General features: G+C 48.1%; 1 protein-coding gene across 1 annotated transcript; it reads left to right on the plus strand.

Annotated features, from left to right (window-relative positions):
* The first annotated feature begins 4425 nt into the window (after positions 1–4425).
* SDE2 (SDE2 telomere maintenance homolog) lies at positions 4426–15387 on the plus strand. Its single transcript, XM_028531313.1, has 7 exons — positions 4426–4603; positions 8295–8412; positions 9640–9751; positions 10293–10462; positions 11243–11357; positions 12504–13005; positions 14834–15387. The coding sequence occupies exons 1-7, from the start codon at positions 4484–4486 to the stop codon at positions 15053–15055; spliced, it is 1359 nt and encodes a 452-aa protein (XP_028387114.1). The 5' UTR covers positions 4426–4483; the 3' UTR covers positions 15056–15387.
* The last annotated feature ends 3123 nt before the right edge of the window (positions 15388–18510 follow it).

Raw genomic sequence — 18510 nt, forward strand, 5'->3', positions numbered from 1 at the left:
CAGGTGCAGCACCTCAGCCCCCCTCCCCCCCCCCCCGCCCAGCCACAGGTGTGTAGGGCAGTGAGGTGAGTTTCCTGGGTCCATACGGTGAAACCTCTGGGGAGTAAGCAGCACTGACTTTTATTCAGTCACTCTCCAGTCACCATGTAACAGTTCCTCTTTGGTTGTCAATGCGAAAGTAAACAAAATAGTGAAGGCCCTTTTCTTAACAAAGATAACCCCAGTTAGTGGGTGTGAGGGTTAGTTTTGTGTGTCAACTTGACTGGGCAAGGAGGTGCCCAGATATTTGATCAAACATTATTCTGGGTGTTCCTGTGACAGTATGTCTGGATGAGATTGGCATTTGAACTGGTAGATTGAGTAAAGCAGATTGCCCTCCTTAGTGTGGGTGGGCCTCGTTCAATCAGTTGAAGACCTGCATAGAATGAAAAGGTTAACCCTCCGCCCAGCTAGGGAAGATTCCTAAACTTGAACTTGCTGGCCTTCAGACTAGAACTACAACATTGGTTCTCCTGGATCTTCAGCTTGCCAACTCACCCTGCAGATTTTGGGATGTGTCAGACCCCGTAATTGTGTGAAGAATGAGCCAATTCCTTGTAACAAATCTCTCTCTCTCCATACACATATATACTGAAGATAATATAATATATAACGTACAGGATGGGGCAAAAGTAGGTTTACAGTTGTTCATATAGAAGATGAAACTGGAGACAACTGTACTTGAACAGCAATAAAAATATTAAAGAAGAATACAATAATTAGTAAATAATAACACAAGAATAAACCGTGTTTCACGTACTCACAGCTGTAAGCCTACTGTTGCCCCACTCTGGATATATCCTATTGGCTCTGTTTCTCTGAAAAACCCTGGCTAGTAATGTGGACAGATTCTAATGTCAAGTAATTAAAGAAAAAAAAAATAACCCCAAAGACCTGTCATTTCTCCTGCAGGAAAATTCCCTTGTGGAAGGCTTGGCTATACACAATTTATAAAGAATTATGAGCCCTGGCTGGTGTAGCTCAGTGGATTGAGCTCGGGCTGGGAACCAAAGCGTCCCAGGTTCGATTCCCAGCCGGGGTACATTCCTGGGTTGCAGGCCATAACCCCCAGCAACCGCACATTGATGCTTCTCTCTCTCTCTATCTCCCTCCCTTCCCTCTCTAAAGATAAATAAATAAAATATTAAAAAAAAAAGATTTTATTTATTTTTTAGAGAGGGAAGGGAGGGAGAAAGAGAGAGAGAGAGAAACATCAATGTGCGGTTGCTGGGGGTCATGGCCTGCAACCCAGGCATGTGCCCTGACTGGGAATCGAACCTGCAATGCTTTGGTTCCCAGCCCGCGCTCAATCCACTGAGCTACGCCAGCCAGGGCAAAAAAATAAATAAAATCTTAAAAAAAAAAGAATTATGGATTTCTATTGACTAGAGGGAATCAAATTTCAGTGTTGAAAAAATTCCAGCGCTGAGATCCTAAACTTCTGGAAGATAGGTGCTACGCCAGTTTTGCTTTACACTTCTAGTGCGGTGACTAGCGAGACAGAAATGACCGCTTTTCAATGCCGCAACCTTCTCCAATGGTGATGTAAGACTGATGGCAACCAATCAGCCTTGGGAACTAGTGTTGTCATGATTATGCAAACAAGGTCGTATATGGGGCAATCGGAAGTGGTAGAATTTCTTGATTTAAGTCCGAGCTGAATAGACATCCTTTCTTCTTGATGATATGACAGAGAAGTGGGCTCATTCAGCATTGACCTTGGGTCCAGCTTTTTTATCTCTGTTCTGGATCCTTACCCTAGTCTTCCCTTTTCCCCTTCCAGGCTTCTTCCTAGCATCAATGCTAAACACAAACCTCTTCTATATCTCAACTCCACCTCATCCTTGGTGGGTCTTATTTTCTATTGTCCAATAAAGGAAGGGGGTGGGGCTGTGCCTTCTCCGGCAGCCAAACATCTCAGGTCCTTGCTTTAGGCTCCACCTCCCACGCCATCCACTACCCAGTGTGGACTACACTGCTCCTACCCAGAAGATGTTCTTCCATCTTGGGTGCTGGCCTCATCGTCTCTGGGGGCTGGAGCCATCTACATGGCGACCCTTGCCAATTTGGAGTTTCTAGCCGTGTTGTGTTGGTGGCACTGGAGAAGCCAGCCTGTACTGTTGCCTTTTGCCATAAAGACGACATTAAGGACCTCTTTTCATCTCTGAGCTTGAACATGGCTGAAAGCACAGCAGCGCAACTTGCTCGTCACACATGGATGTAGTCTGCATTCATTAGTTTAGAAGCTTTGCTGTCATTTATGGAAATTGCCCCCGTGCAGAGCTCTGCTTCCTGTCCTTGCAGACCAGTGTGACATTTAGGCTCAATGGAGTCCCTGTCATGGGTTGCCACACAAACACTGGTGCTGTCATTTCCTGGCGGTGAACAATTACTCCGCATTGCCTCGGGACGCTCTCCTAGCGTCCTTGCGGCAGCTGAACCAGTTCTCCAAAGGCAAATGGACAGCTAGACTCACTCTCTTGGAGAAAATGGGCAAGAACAAAGCCAGTGTGGTTTGTCAGAAATAAACCTAGGAGCATCGCCACACTATTTTGATAGTACAGGAACTGGCCCCCACCCACTCCCCACTTAGCTGTCACACTCCTACACGTCTGTGACTTCCTGTCCCTTCCCTACCTAACACTATGAGGTGGGGAAGGTGACAGCAGTTGTCTCGATTTTTCCATAACCACGGACCAGCCTGGCCACATAACACCATCTGTCTACTGGACACCACCACAAACTCTCAGCCACCCAGATAATCAGCTGTCTTTCTAGATGTTTTTCCACTGATGTGCACGGTGTTCTTGACCACAACCCTCATTTTCGGGACTTCACTTTCTTCACTATTTACATGAATTTAATAATGACCAGCCCAAGTTGAATTCTGCATCCTTAGGGCATAAAGTGTTACACTGGTGCAAAATGAATTTCCTCAGATGCATAACGAAAACAATTAGACCTTAGTAATTCATGAAGTATCTGATATTTATTTAATGTCTAGTTTGTGTATAGCATGGTGCTATGTGCTTGTTGTGAAGGGTTAGCAACAGATTACATAGATTGCTCGGGAAATTTGTGTCTTTGAAAAGTTAATAACCATAGTTATTTCATATTTTAAATGACAAATGCCTATTCAATAGTTGGAATTTTTTTTTTAAGTAGGAATTTAAAGGCACCAAAGAGATAAAAAGTGAGTGACTTCATTCAGATTTCAGGCTTTGGAAGGACTAGATACCCTGTTGGTAAGAAACAATGAAGCTTTTTCTCTCATATTCCCCCCTGTGTAAGTGAAATAAAGACAACAGTTAGAATCTCTAATTTCACAGGCCTCTGAATTCTATTCTGTGCATACCGCCACAATTAAATGATTTCTGAATTTTTTGTTGCTTTCCCTTTGGCACCGAGTCTCATTTTGCCGAGTATCTTAACAGCAGAGAATTCGTTTCTGTGGGCCAATACATCTGTGTTGAGCAGACGCAGCTCTCTCCTAATAACCCTCCTATCTTCACACTAGTGGTTTTTAAATTGTGCAGGATTTTAGAAACACCATAACCTCAGCATATTAAATATTAAGGGGCTCCAGATTCCCAGAGCCTTAAAGTTAGGCGGTGCAAATCTGCACGAGTGTGTTTCCATGGCGCCGAATAAAAGTTATGGCAGGGTTTTGTGGAGCAGCATTACTGTGCGCGCGTCACTCCTGCCACTGCCTTTCACAAGGGCCCACTTGCAGTGAAATATTTTGAAAACAGAGCTGAAGTGGAGATAACGCAGAGCGCGAACAGGCGGAAATAAGAATAAACTGAGCGTGTCTGGCAGAAAGCGGGAGGTTGGCAGTTTCTGCAAAGGAAGAGGATGCGTGGTAAACAGGGAGGGAAAAAACCACCCGGGGACCGTTCTTTAGAGACCTCTTGAGGTCGTTTCCCTCGCCCCTCGGGTTGGGGGAGGTCCCCAGGGCTGAGGAAGCAGCCCCCCCAAAACCGTTTCCGGGCCTGCAGCCTCTCCCCGCACACCCCTAGGGAGCAGTGCCTTCTCAGGCCACGATTCCTCGCGGCCCAAAAATAACTGCACAGATGTAAGGAAAAGGGCCAAAGCCTGCGGCACGGGGGGGGGGTGCTTAGTTACGGCCTTATCGCTGACAGCCAGAAAGCTGGAAACCTAACCCAGCGCCAGGCTTTTATAGAGGGTCCCTGGAGCCCCGCCCTAGCAACTTCCCCTAGCAACGCCTCGCCCTGGTGCTCCGCGGTCTTATCGGCCTTCTCCAGGCTCTTCCGGTTCCCCTCCCGCTGCCAGCTCGCCTCCGCGGCCCCGATCACGTGGCCGGCCCCAGGGGAGGGGCGGGGCAAACGGGAGACCCGAGTGCGGGGCGATGACGCAATCAGGAGGCGCCAGTCTAGTCGCGGCGCTTAGACACCGAGAATCTCAGTTTCCGGGACTTGGTGAAATGGCGGAGGCGGCGGCTCTGGTGTGGGTTCGCGGTCCCGGCCTCGGGTGCCGGGCGGTGCGGACTTCCTTGGCCCCCTGCTCCGTCCGAGATCTTATCCACCGCCATTTCCAAGATCAGGTGAGATTCGCGGTTCCGGGAAGGAAGGGGAAAGAAGGGGACAGAATTGGGTGCGGAGGGGGAGTGTTTTTGGAGGTTTTCGGGTTTTCAGGCTGAGGGCTCCTCAGTTTCAAGGTGCTTCAAACTGATGCTGAGGCCTTCCTTTGTTTTTGGGTGATGGTGGTTTTGTCATTTCACAGAAAGGGGGAAAACTCCACTCCCAGATGCCTAGTCCAGCCTTCAGTCTGGCGTAACAGATAACACTTTGGTATTCTGTTGTTTTCACCCGTAAATGAGGCAGCTGGACCAGATGACTTTCAAGGCTCATTTCCTTACATTTCCTTACAATCATTCTTTGGTTATGTAATGCGCATTTTGTCCACTGATCAAACATTCCATGTAGCCTAGAGAAGTTATGTGATATCCAGACCCAGGCGAAAGGATGGTTGACGAGGGGAGTGGATGCATCTGGTCACTCACTGGTTGGGGCGGCCAAACACACACACGTGACCTGTTGAGGGCACTGGTTCTTAGGGCCTGTCATTTGGACGTTTTCACGAATCATTTGATGGTGTCATTTGTCCATGCATATTTTTGAAAACCTGTCATGGACTTGCAAAGTTACATGTGTAGTTTCCTTGATTGTCAAGCAAGCCAACTTTTACGGACTAAAATATTAGATATTAAACCCGTTCAGTTATCTAAAGAATTGAGCGGTCTCCCTGAATCTGATTTTAATGTTGGCACGTGATCAAGTGTATTGTTTTTCTTTAGAACTGCCTCGTCTTTGCTTCCTTAGGCTGTTTCCTCTTCTTGTTATTTATAAGCTTAATCCATGTTTTCACCGCAGTCCCAGTCAAATCCGTACTTGGGCTGGCTCCGTGTAGAAGCAGTGCGTGCTTGCAAATAATGTGGCTTTCAGCTTCCCCATTTTTTTCCCCACACCGCAAGCCAGTCTGAAAACTCTCAGAACTGTTTTTGACTCTCTAAATGGGGGAATCTTTTCCAAGATAATTGGATTTTAATACCTCTGAAAATAATTCTTAACTCATGAGTACAGTTTCCAAACTTACTGACAATTGATTCAAGATGAGACCAGAAAAAAGTAGGATCTTAATTATGAGGAATATGGAGGAAAATAATTTTTTATTTAAAAAAAGAAATATAAATGAATGATTCAGCCAGGTACTTAAGAAACATGACCATAACAAAAATGAACACAAAACTTATTAAAGGGTGCTTGATTAGATACTGGAGCAAATAAAAATAGCTCAGGTTCACACCCATGCTTTTTAAAGCATAACTATTCTGACACCTGGTAAAGTTAGTGGTAGCTCCCTGCTGTTTATCTGACTGGGATAACAGACTCAGATAAAGCCACCTGCAAGGTTAGCAGGAAACAATTTCTCCCAAGGACATGGGGGTAGCTGTGAAATATCGTAATGACTCCCTTGAAAGTCTCTCTTATTCACTGGGTGACCTTGATCTCCAAAATCACAGAGTGTAAGAAACTTCATTGTTTGAAATTGTATTGCTAAGTGTGGAGCATCCCACTCTTGCCTGAGAATCTGCCACTTTGATGAAGGGCGGGGTGCTGGATTTCCAGCCCAGGTGCCGGGGCTTCAGATAAGGGGTTTTTGACACAACATTCCACATTTATCTTAACTTCGTGGTTTCCGAGGAAACAGGAGCCTGGGTCAGTTTCCCCTTTTACAATAGCCGGGCTTTGTTTTGAGTCCTTCAGAAACACTTGAATTTAAATTTTGCCCAACTCCACCCGTCCCCTAGTCCTTTAATATCTCTCTCTTTGTTGTGGTTGTTGAGACACTTCCTAATTCCTCCTGCTGTGCAGGCCCCCTCCCCTGGATGTGTCAGTAAACTTGACTTTGATGGGCTACCCATTTGAAGTACTTTGTAGGGCACAAATGGTTAAAAACAGTTACACTGATGCTAATTTTTCTTTGTTCTTTTCTGTTAGGTTGTTGATTAAAAAGAATCTTAACAAGTAGAAAGTGCAATTTTGTTGCTCAGTTGTCTGGTTCAGTGGGCAGTTCTGTTTGGAAATGAACCGTGATCTTCTTGCCTTACAATGTCTTCTGAAATTATTTAGAACTTTGGAAATACCATAGCCAAGCGGAATATAAAATAGTAAAAGAAGCTAAAGTAGCTTTTAAGTTATACACTTTAAACAAATACGAGATGTATTATGTATCTTATTTAATCTTTACAGCAGCCCTTTAAAGCAGGCAGTCTTTGGCAGACAGGAGTGGTCCTTCATGTAAATCATGTCAATGCACATAGCCTAGACTCCCTCCCTCCCGTCTCCTGCTCTCCCATTTGCCTGGGAAAACTGCAGGTGATTTAGTCTACTTAAACAGCGTTTTGGTGAAACATCGAGTCACTCAGGTGACTCAGCCCCCCTACAGCCCAGATTTGGTGCCCTATGACTTCTGTCTTCTCCCAAAACTAAAATAATCTTTGAAAGGGAGGAGATTTCCGACCATCAGTGAGAGTCAGGAAAATATGAGGGGGCAGCTGACGGTGATTGGGAGAGCTGTGTGGGGGCCCAAGGTGCCTACTTTGAAGGGGACGGAGGCGTCAGTGGCCTGTGTAACAATGGTTCTTGTATCGTCAATAAATGTCTCTTATTTTTCATAGTACACGGCAGGATACCTTCTGGAGAGCCCTCATATAATTTGTTCATGACCTGTCTTGCCCCATTAGAATGTAAGCTCTGTGAGTCAGGATCTGTGTCCACCATATTACTCACTGTAGTATCTTAACACTTGAAAAGTCCCTGGCAAGTAGTAGGCACTTAATATTTGTTGAAGGAATGAATGGCTCCCAGTGAAACAGCCGTGTGATGCGGTTCAGAATGTTCGTAGTTTCCACTTCAGGAGGAGACCAGGAATGTATTTGTCCTTCTGTTGGTGTTGAGATCTCTTCGTTCTTGATACTGTAAATTCAATCATACACCTCCTAGGTCCCGTGTAACTTTGGAGAGTTCTCCTCTATTGTCTTAATTTTACAGCATCAGAAACTTGTTCAGAAAGACTTACCGTTTTTACAATTTCTTTTCACCGCTTGATCCGAGGATTTTTGAAACACGCAGAGTGGGTTTGGGGCACGTGGGCCTCGGCAGTGCTCGCCAAAGAGCCAGGGTCTTGTCCCAAAACGGTTAGCGCGTGTGTGGGTGGGTTTAAAACCGTATCTGTGTCTCCTTCCCTCCCCTCTTCTTGTCCTTCTCCTTACACTTTTCAGGGTGTGGATTTTCACATTTAAACTTGGGGCCAATCTCGAATTTACCTTTTCGGAAAAGTCAGGCAGTGTGTGTAGGACCTCCAGAGTCACCGGGTCCGTGCCCTTTACAGCCTTCTGCCGTGACCCCGACCTTTTCATCCAGAAGACAAAAAGTTCTGGGGTGTGTGTGTGTATATGTATGTATATGTATATATATATGTATACGTGTGTGTGTGTGTGTATGTATATATATTTATCCGATTAGGTATCAGAAAATACTGCACCCAGAACACGTCATGTGAAATGACTTTTTTTCTTTTAGTAGTTTTTATTTTCAATTAGACAAATATTCATTGAACACACACTACCTGCCTGTCCCTGGAGTCATACAAGGGTAATAAGCTAAGACCCTTCCTGCAAGGAACTCGTAAGGTCTCATAAACAGCGCTTAAAAAACCCCGTTTGTCCCCAGGACGTCCCCGAGGAATGCTTCTTTGTGAAGTGCAACGGAGTGCCCGTGGACGCCGGGGCCGCAGTGCAGCATGGGGCCGCGTACAGCTTGGAGCCCAGACTGCGCGGCGGGAAAGGAGGTGGGTCTGGACGCCACCGCTTGCCCAGCTGTGGCCCTCCTGCAGTCTTGAGCTGGATGTAAAAAACTCCCGGGTCTCTAGTACCCCAGCCTCCTCGTTTGCCCTTGCACAATCCTTTATCTTCTTACCTGGTTTTGAAGATCTTCTCTTTTGTTCTCTTTGAGGAAGATACTCTCTGCTACTGTCCCACCTTCTCCAGCTGGGTAGCCCTGAGGCATCCTAGGCGCTAAAGCTTTGGGGAAGATTAGATGAAGAGAGATGGTCATCAGCATTCTGTCCAATCTGCCAAGGAAAGTGTGTAAAAGCAATCACATCTACTTTATCAGCATTTGGTCTCATTGTATTTCCAAGGGAGGCCCAAAGTCGCTGTGAAATACAACTGCGTTTATCTATCGGGGTAGGTTAAGGTGTGGGTTATATGAACACATCTAAGGAAAGAGAAGAAACTAGACTAGCAAAGACCGAACATGAACAGTTCTTAGTCTGTCTCCTGATGCACTAAAATGCAGTCCCTAAGTTTCTCAAAATCTACAGTGATTGGGTCGGTTTTCAGAGAACTGATATTTCAGATTATGATCATCCTGCTGTTTGCAGTCAAGTCAGTGAGAATGAAGTTTGTCCTGTCAGGCAGCTTAAAATTGCCTTTCCTTTTAAACTGACTATAAAATCTCACCATACACTTTTTAAAGCTCTTAACTTGGGAATCTTGTGTTTTCTGGCCCCACGTAAAGCCCTCTAGAGTAGCTCAGTGGAGCAGGTACAGTAGTTCAGAAATACAAGAGGGAGCGTGAGAGGCATGGGGTTGAATCAAGGTGATCAGTACTTTTACCCTTGTGCCCTGGGTTCCAATCTTGTGTTCATTTCCTTCATTTAAAAAAGAAAAGAGAAAGAGCTCTGACTGGTGTGGCTCAGTGAGTTGGGCATCCTCTCGTGGACCAAAAGGTTGCCAGTTCAATTCCTGGCCTGAGCACATGCCTGGGTTGCAGACCAGGTCTCCGGTTGGGAGGTGTGTGAGAGGCAAACAGTAAATGTCTATCTCCCTCTCTTTCTCCCTCCCTTTCTCCCTCCCTTCTCTCTCTCAAAATAAATAAAACCTTGGGAAAAAAAAAACCAAAAAGAAAGCAGAGATCACCTTTAACCTCGTGACGGATTACTGTTGTCACGAGTTCGACATTTGGCCGTCCTCGAGCCCTTTTGAACCTGCCTTCTCCACCTGTGTTTGCGCAGGTTTCGGGTCCATGCTCAGAGCGCTCGGTGCTCAGATTGAGAAGACAACCAACCGAGAGGCTTGCCGAGACCTCAGTGGAAGGAGACTACGAGATGTCAATCACGAGAAAGCGTAAGATGCCGTTTGTTTGTGTTTTTTTTAAAGAAACAAACTTTTCTATCTGGTGATTATATACGTGCCATGCATATCAGAAATGTAAACTTGAAATATTTGTGCTCTAGTATGTGGTTATCAGATATTATCTTTTCCATAATATAATTATTTTCGGGTCTTAGTTAACTCCATTACAATATGCTAGTGGGAAGCGTGGTACCACTCCTGAGGGAACATCACAGTGTAAGCAAGAGCACAGTCCTGGCTGGTGTGCCTCAGTGGATCGAGTGCCAGCCTGCGCACCCAGGGGTCGCTGGTTCAGCTCCCAGTCCAGGCACACGCCTGGGTTGCAGGCCAGGTTCCCAGTTGGGGGCGTGCGAGAGGCAACTGATCAATGTATCTCTCACACGTCCATGTTTCTCTCCCTCTTTTTCTCCCTTCCCCTCCCTCGAGAAACAAATAAAATCTTTGTTTAAAAAAAGAGTGCATTAGTTTGTTGGGGGAGTGTGTGTATGGATATGAATACCCCTTCAGTTACACGTCTGTCTGCCGTCCCCAGAATGGCCGAGTGGGTGAAACAGCAGGCTGAGCGAGAGGCCGAGAAGGAGCAGCAGCGCCTGGAACGGCTGCAGCGGAAGCTCGCGGAGCCCAGGCACTGCTTCACCAGCCCCGGCTACCTGCAGCAGTGCCACGAGATGGCGGAGCGCCTGGAGGACTCCGTCCTCAAAGGTGAGAGTTGGGGCTCCTTGGTGCGGCCGGCCGGCCGGCACCCCGAAGCCGGCTGTCCCAGACCGTTCCGCACTGCACGCAGAGAGCAGTTCTTCTGCTTCTTGGCATCTCTGACCTCTGAGAATCTGCCGAAAGGTGCAAACCTCTCCCCTCCCTGCCGAGCACAGTACGTCTCGCAGCCTGCGGCAGAAAGACCGCAGACCCACACAGCGTTTGGTGTCCTTGCCGCCTGAGTCCCGTGGGCCCCGGTTAAGACCACTGTGTGTGCTTCCTGGGGGTGGGCTAAGTCGTTCGGAGGTGTCTGGCCCTCAGCACACGTGCTTCTAGTGTTAGGTCAGGTGTCTCAACAGTTTAAATAGGAGTGGTTGTCACGAACTTTCACTGGAGTCCGGAGCATTATTCTGGGTCTGTTGCAGGTACAGCTGAATGAGAAGGACTCTTTTCCACCACAAAGGTTACGGCGCCACAAGGGAGCCAGTAACGAGTGCGGGGAGATGAAGCCCTGTGCTCGGGGAGGGCTGGGTTTGAACCGGCAGCCCCGAGGTTTACAAACTGGACACTACCAGTGCCTACCGTTCTGGCTCCAGAGCCAGAGTGCTTATAATTTCAAACCTGTAGATTCGAGAGTCATCTCATTTTAGCCGTATTAAATTTTGATATTTTCAGAAATTTAAATTTAGAGCTTTAGATTGCAGCTATTTTGCAATCCGGATTACTTACAATTTCTCTAACTAGGCTTAGTCCTGACAGTAGGTGCGAGTTGTTGAAATCTCTGGCTAGGTATGCAGGCTGCCTCCAGCAAGGTGGTATCGGCAGAACTCGGCGAGACTCGGAAGCGGCCCAGCAAAGCAGAAACGGACAGGGGATGCCGTGCCGCCAAAAGGACGTGCTTTTGGTGAGTGTGCCCCTTTTCGTTCCTGATGGGCCCTCGGGGACTGGCAGGGCGCGTGTCCTTCGTGCCTCTGCGGCCCAGGACTTTCCTGGGAGCTTCAGCCTTCGGAGCCGGGACTGCCACCCTGCACACGCCCGTAATGGTTCCGCTGCGGGTGCCGGTAGCAGAGCCTGAAGCACAGTATTCTTCCTTACCGTGAAAGATCACAAAACTGCTTTATCCTTGAGTTACTACTTGGTGTCAAAAGAGTTAACTTTCAGAAACCCCCGGTGGAGATACCGGGGCTGTACCTTCCAGGCGGTTCTGCTTTTTCTGGGGTTTTCCCAGTCATGACTGAGGTCTGCGGCCACTTTGCCAGACCCTCCGCACCGCCTGGGCACGCGGGGGTCGGAAGCACAGCAGCACCTGGGATCTTACCGTTCTGCTGGTGGCTCTCCCGCCCTTCCCGCTGGCCCTCTGGTTACCAGCCTGGCTCCCTCGGGCCACGTTCTGGATAAGTCCACATGGGTCTTGCTTCTTTGTGGGCTTCCCCTTTGAGGATAGAAAGGTAATTATTAGCCAAAGATCACTCTAAACATTTCTCACGTGCCCCTTTGCAGTTAGTTCCCTCCCCCCCCCCCCCCCCCCCCCCCGGCAGCCACTGATCACAGGTACAGTGTTTGTTCCTGTGGTTTGTCTGTTCCGGAGTGGCCCGTAGCCTCTGCGTCTGGCTTCTTCCACTTACCAGAATGCTTTTGGGCTCCGTCGGCGGGATTACGTGCATCAGTAATTCATTCCTTTTGTTGCAAGTACTACTGCTGCACAGCGGGGCTGTACCACAGTTGTTTATCCATTTCCAGTTGGATGTTACCTAACAGTAGAAATCCATGCAGTATAGGGGGAAGGGCTTTAAATAAAACCCGTTTTGTTCTATGAGAGTCACAACTTAAAAAAGGAGATCCTCTTGGATCCTTGGAGTGGTTGGTTCCAGTGTTGAATTTTTTTTCTTCTGTTTATGCTTCTGGGGTATCTTTTTCTGAAACTTACCTGCTCTCGGTCTCAAGCCAGCTGGTTCTTTTATGCAGTCAGAGTCTGGTTCCTGACCAGATCGCAGCCCCTCTGTAAGGAGACGCTGTGAACAGCACTGACCCGTCCTGTCGTGTCTGGCAGGTTGGGCACCGCCGGCCTGGAGGCGGAGGGCTCCGGCTCCGGGAGCTCAGATGATGACAGCGAAGAAGCACCTGGCACTTCAGGAACGAGCTTTCCGGTTCCAAGAAACGGCAGTGGCGGCGCTGCGACAGCCACCGAGTTTCCCAGCAGCTCTCAGAAGGCAGGAGTATCGGGTGCAGGCTGCAGCTCGCCCGAAAAGCCGCAGGGCCCCGTGGCTGCCCCGAGGAGCGGAGCTGCAGACGGCTGCTGTGCTCAGCCGGGATCAGCGCCTGCCGAGCCGCGTGCGGACGGGAAGGTGGAAACGCAAACGGAGAAAACCCAGGGGGAAGTGGGGGCGGAGAGCAGAGGCCCCGCGGACGAGCAGGCAGCCGAGACTGGACTGAGTGCAGAGAGAGAGACGGGGGAAACAGCCCAGGGGGCGCGCGCTGCCCAGGCCGCACCCGCAGAGGACAGGGGAGACGCGCCCCTGGCCCAGCTGGAGGAACGCCAGTCAGGGAGCACGGTACGTCGCTTTGGGGGCCACCATCCAACGTGGCGAAATCAGTTTGATCTCCACAGTAAGCCGTGAGAATGTGCTTTCCCCAGCAGCTGCTTAGTGGGAAGCTCGTTTCCCAGTCAGAAGTGGAGAATGGATGGAGGATGGTTAAGCTCGCTTTGACCCCTCAAAATCCTTCCACTTTTTTTAGCTCCAGATTTTACATATTTTTGCCACTAGGTGGTGTCCTTTCATTAATTCTAAGGTGTGTTTTTCAGTTTTTAGTCTCTGAATTTGGATGTGTATCGCATTAGAGCATAATTGTATTATTTATCCTTTCTCAGTAATACAGGCAACAGTAAGGCGTATTAAGGTAGGTGGTGCTTTAGACTTGGTGAAATGTGCTCGTTTTCATGTCGTGAGACTGGTTACTCAGTGTTGCTGTCTCCTGGGATAGTGTTTGAACGTGCTCGTCCCCTGGATGTGACGATGGTCGCTGTAGAAGAGGAGCGGCTGGATTTTAATTTATCAGTGAGCCCTTACGTCCCATGTTTAGCCTTGTAAACATTTATTTTCATTTGGCGTGTTCTCCCTCTAATAGTCGATTATTTGCCGTCTTCAGTGGACTGACTTCCAGAAAAAAAATCTTGGATGTTTTAATGATTTACTTTTTACAGCAGATAAAACTTGAACGACTTGGCTTCCTTTAATAGACATGAGGCCTGTTACTTGTTTGACCAGCACCTTCCTGGCCCCTAGTAAAGAGGCAGAGACACACAGGTGGCCTCTTCTCGGGAGGGCGATGGGGTTTTCTGTGTCAAGGGCGGGCAGTCTACCGTCACGTCCTCCCTGGAGTTGTGACGTGTCGCTTTTACGTTACTTGTATATATTAGGAGCCTTATCCTGACCAGAGTCTTAGAAAAATGAATAAATGAAGATGAAGTAAAACCTGATTGGGCTTTCAGTCCCGGAGCCTTCAACCGCGGAGCGTTTTGTTGTTGGCCTTGCAGCCGTAGCTGTGGTGTTCAGAGCAACCGGGAGTGACTCGCCAAAGAGTCCTGAGTGGTGGTTTGGGATTTGGCTGCAAATAGTGAAGCCAAGCAAGGTTCTCTCCAGAAATCTAAGAAAGTGGCTTTAAAAAAAATTAAATAGAAAGATAAAAAGTCTGTCCCTAGCTCTCCTTAATGTCTAAAAAAAAAAATAAGTTACTGTGCGAAAGTGACTGCTCCCTGAAAACCCTCGGACGCTCACATGCCCGCCGCAGGCCGTCCGTCCGCCCGTCAGCGGCGGTGTTAGTCTGTCCCCCAGTCGGGGGGGCTCCGGGGGGGACGGCTGCAGGCCTGGTGGACAGCATTTGCACTCGCTGTGTCTGTAGGTGGGGACTTTGACAACCGGTCGTAGTTATTCAGTCAGAATAGAAATCGTGAGGAGCATGGGATTCCAGATTCACAGGCCCGGGAACCTCATTAACGTGAGGCTTTATTGGGAGCTGCTCTTCGCTGTGGTCGCGGTGTGGGGGTGGGTCAGGTGTGGTTCGCTGTTTTAGTTCTCATTGGGAAAATCAGAAAAGAATGTCCTGTAACCGTTTGTGTAACATTAAGACTCTCTTAAGTTCAGGAATCCTGTAACTTCTGTTACTGTTCTGAATGGTTATTGTGTGTCTTCAGAATGTCTGTGGAAAAGCACTTAGATGATTATAAAATGCAATAGCGAGAGAAGGCAAAATAGCGGAAAATTCCTTGAGAAATACAATGTAGCTGTCAGTTAAAGCCTTATTCAGAGAAAGAAAAAGAAGGCCTGTTTTAAATATTTTGGGTTTTTTTTTTTCTTTTTTTTTCTTTGGTCCCCTTCTCAGGCCATTGAACAGGAATCTCTGGATCTGCTGGCCTTCACCTCTGCCGCAGAAATGGAGTCGCTGGGCCTGGAGAAGCTCAAGGGCGTGCTGTCGGCCCTGGGGCTGAAGTGTGGGGGCACCCTCCAGGAGCGGGCGGCGAGGCTCTTCTCCGTCCGGGGCCTGGCGCGGGAGCAGATCGACCCGGCTCTGTTTGCCAAGCCGTCGAAGGGGAGGAAGAAATGAACTCCATCCGAGCCGGTCTCCCAGTTCCTTCCAGTCCGGCCTTCATAGCCTGCGTGATGTTGACTCTTGGCCGTTATTCCTGCTGACAGTCAAGCTGATCTTTTTCCTTTTTTTGGAGGATTTTTGAGTTTTGAGTCAAACTGCAGATCTAGGCCAGGGAGCAAGATCGCAAATGCTCCCAAAGGTGACTTTTTAATAACCCACTTCTGACTACGCTCTTTCCCATTATTACATTTACAGAATTTGTGAAACCACCTAGGCCTGATGTTTTTTGTGGGAACGTTTTTTAATAACAAACTTAATTTAATAAACTTAAAGCTGTTGAGATTTTTTGTTTCACCTTGTGTCATTTAGGTAAGTTGCATTTTCAAGGAATTTGCTCGGTTGACCCAGGCTGCAGACTTGGGGACGCGTGTAGAGCCTTGATGGCGACTCCGAGGGGGAGAAAGACTGGTTCCCTTCACGGCGCCAGCAGGGCGTCTCCGTGTACGTGCAGGTGTGGTTCTCGCACGGAAGACAGTCGGTGGAAGGTCTCGGGCAGAGCGGGGCAGCAGGTAGTCATTTCAGAAATTGCATGGCTATTCAAGGAGATCACAGGGCTTAAAGTCTTAGAGCAAGAAAAACATTTTCTGGGATGCCGCAATTTGCCGGCTGCAGGTTGCAGCAGCTGGGACTTTGTGAGAGTGAGTGAGATACACAGGCTCAAATTGGGCTTACTCTGTCAGGGCAGCACGGGCGCGGCGTTTGATCCTGGATGTCTGTGGGAAAAGGCTGTTTCCGAAAAGAAGTGCATTTATTTTATCTTCACCCGAAGATGCAGATACACACATACACACACACATATTTGTATTTTTTAAATTGATTTCAGAGAGAGAGGAAGGAGAGAAGCATTGGTGTGAGAAACATTGATCAGTGGCCACCTATATGCATACTGACCAGGGATTGGACCTGCAACCCAGGCATGTGTCCAGACAGTGACTAGAACCCACAACCTTCTGGTGTGTATGGGTGATGCTCAACCAACAGAGCCACTTGGCCAGGGCTATTTTTTAAATTATTATTATTATTAATCTTTCAGTAATATTTTGGATGCTTGCCTTGTTTCATGATAATAGAAACAGCCGTATGGAGATGCCGCTCTGTGTTTTTCATGGTTTCCATTTATTTTTAACTGTATGCCAACTCTCCTCCCCTCTTTTGTAATGTCTCCAGTTTTTTGTTTTTTTGGTCCAACCATCATTCTGTAGCATGGTCTGGCTGATCCTTCCGTTGTTTTTATTTTTTGTCTTGTGCTGGTGTTCTTAGGGAGATTTCTTTTGAAATGAAGAGTACCTGGGCAGTACGCCTTCTGAACGCTCGGGGGGCTGGCTCGGGCGTCCCTCTGCCGCCCTCCGTGTGCCATGCTTTGTCTTCTCCGACAGTGGGTGACGAGCTGTTGCTTTCTGGCATACAGTGCTGCGGAAGGGAAGCTTTATGCCTGTTCAGAGTTTTATTTTATTGTATATGATGTGAAATTATATCTAGACTCCTTAGACACTTCCATACTTTTAAATTTATCCTTCCAATTAAAAAGTTACCAGGTTATTTCTAGTGTGGGCTCTTAATATTTCTGAGAATTGAGTGATGCTTTTGAGGTCTGAGGGCTAGCCTTTTATTGTAGACCATTATTTTTGTATTGATTGATTGATTTTTAAAAAATTTAAATTAGCCCTGGCTGGCATAGCTCAGTGGATTGAGCGCTGGCTGGGAACCAAAGTGTCCCAGGTTCGATTCCCAGCCAGGGTACATTCCTGGGTTGCAGGCCAGAACCCCCAGCAACCGCACATTGAAAGTTTCTCTCTCCCTCTCTCTCTCTCTCTCTCAATCCCCCTCCCTCCCCCTCCCTCCCTTCCCTCTCTAAAAATAAATAAAATCTTAAAAAAATTTTAAATTAAAAAAAATATCCTCACCCAAGGATCTATTCATTGCTTTTAGAGGGGGAGGAAGGGAGAGAAATAACATCAATGGGAGAGAGAAACATTGATGGGCTGCCTCTCATACATGCCCCAACCAGGGATCGAACCTGCAACCCAGGTATGTGCCCTGGGAATGGAACCCACAACCTTTTGGTGTACGGAACAATGCTCCAACCAACTGAACCACCTGGATGGGGCTACTTCATTGATTGCTTTTATTCTCTCTGTGGAATCTCATTTGCTGTTGTATCGAATCTGCTATTTGCTGCTCTCCTTGATTTGTCAATACAACACTTGGGTTTTCCCTTAAACAGTCTTTCTCTCAGATTTGTCTCTCCTCTTGCTTGCTTCTGTTTTGTGGGTGTGTTCCCCTGAAACTCGGTGTGTGCCTTAAGGACCTTGTGTATCTTCTGTTTTTCTTTTTTTTTTTTACAGCTATTTTTTTTAAAGATTTTATTTATTTTTAGAGAGGGAAGGGAGGGAGAGAGAGAGAGAAACATCAATGTGCAGTTGCTGGGGGCTGTGGCCTGCAACCCAGGCATGTGCCCTGACTGGGAATCGAACCTGTGATGCTTTGGTTCGCAGCCTGCGCTCAGTCCACTGAGCTACACCAGCCAGGGCTATCTTCTGTTTTTCTTTTGTAGGGACACATTTCCTCTGATTCTTCAAATTGAGTCCTTTACAATTATTCCTTTTTCAAGTGTGTCCCCACATGTGTGTGAGTTTAGGCCTTCCAGGATGGGATTGGATGTACAAGGATTCATTAGGGCCAGGGCAGAGGACAGGGGGAGTCTGGACGAGCAGGTCGGACACCCACGGGAGGACAGGGAAGAGAGGACTGTGCAGGGAGACTCTCAGGCTGCAGTGGAGTCACAGGGAAGTTTCAACAAGATGGATGGAGGATCCCCAAACCCGTTACCCATCGGAGTCCAGCATCTCACGGGAGTGGGCCTGTCTTAGGACCCCCACCATGCTCATTGGCTAGAAAGTATGGCCTGGGCATGCACTGAGTGGCCCCAGAGGGGCCACGGGTGGGACCGTCAGTCAACTGTGGTCCCCCCAGTAGGGGATCTGAAGGGCGTGTGTTCATGGCCGCCACAGGATGCTTCTCTGTTGCCCAGGATTAGTGTTCTGGTTTGGGTACTTGAGAACAGTTTTCTCCAGGTGATGTGGCTATCTGTGCACATCTTAAGAAGCACACTGGAGGGGAAGGGGAACCTTTAGATGGAGAGGAGGTTTACCTTGCGTAATCAGGTGGTTTTCGCTGGCGGGAGATGCGCGCCCAAGGCGCTTCCCTGTCGTGGCAGCGAACTGCTGGCCCGGCTGGCGCCTCCTTCCTAACTGGCACCGGTAGCCCCTGCAGCTCGCCAGCCCAGCCCTGCCCCGCATGCTCAGCTCCCTGCAGGCAAACGCACTTCGACTGGCGAAATGGAAAGACCGTGACGCTGAAGCGGCCCCTTTCTCGTGACACGAAAGGCTGGGAGTGAGGAGGCTCACACT

The sequence above is a fragment of the Phyllostomus discolor genome, chromosome 15 (assembly GCF_004126475.2).
Source record: "Phyllostomus discolor isolate MPI-MPIP mPhyDis1 chromosome 15, mPhyDis1.pri.v3, whole genome shotgun sequence".
NCBI lineage: Eukaryota > Metazoa > Chordata > Mammalia > Chiroptera > Phyllostomidae > Phyllostomus > Phyllostomus discolor.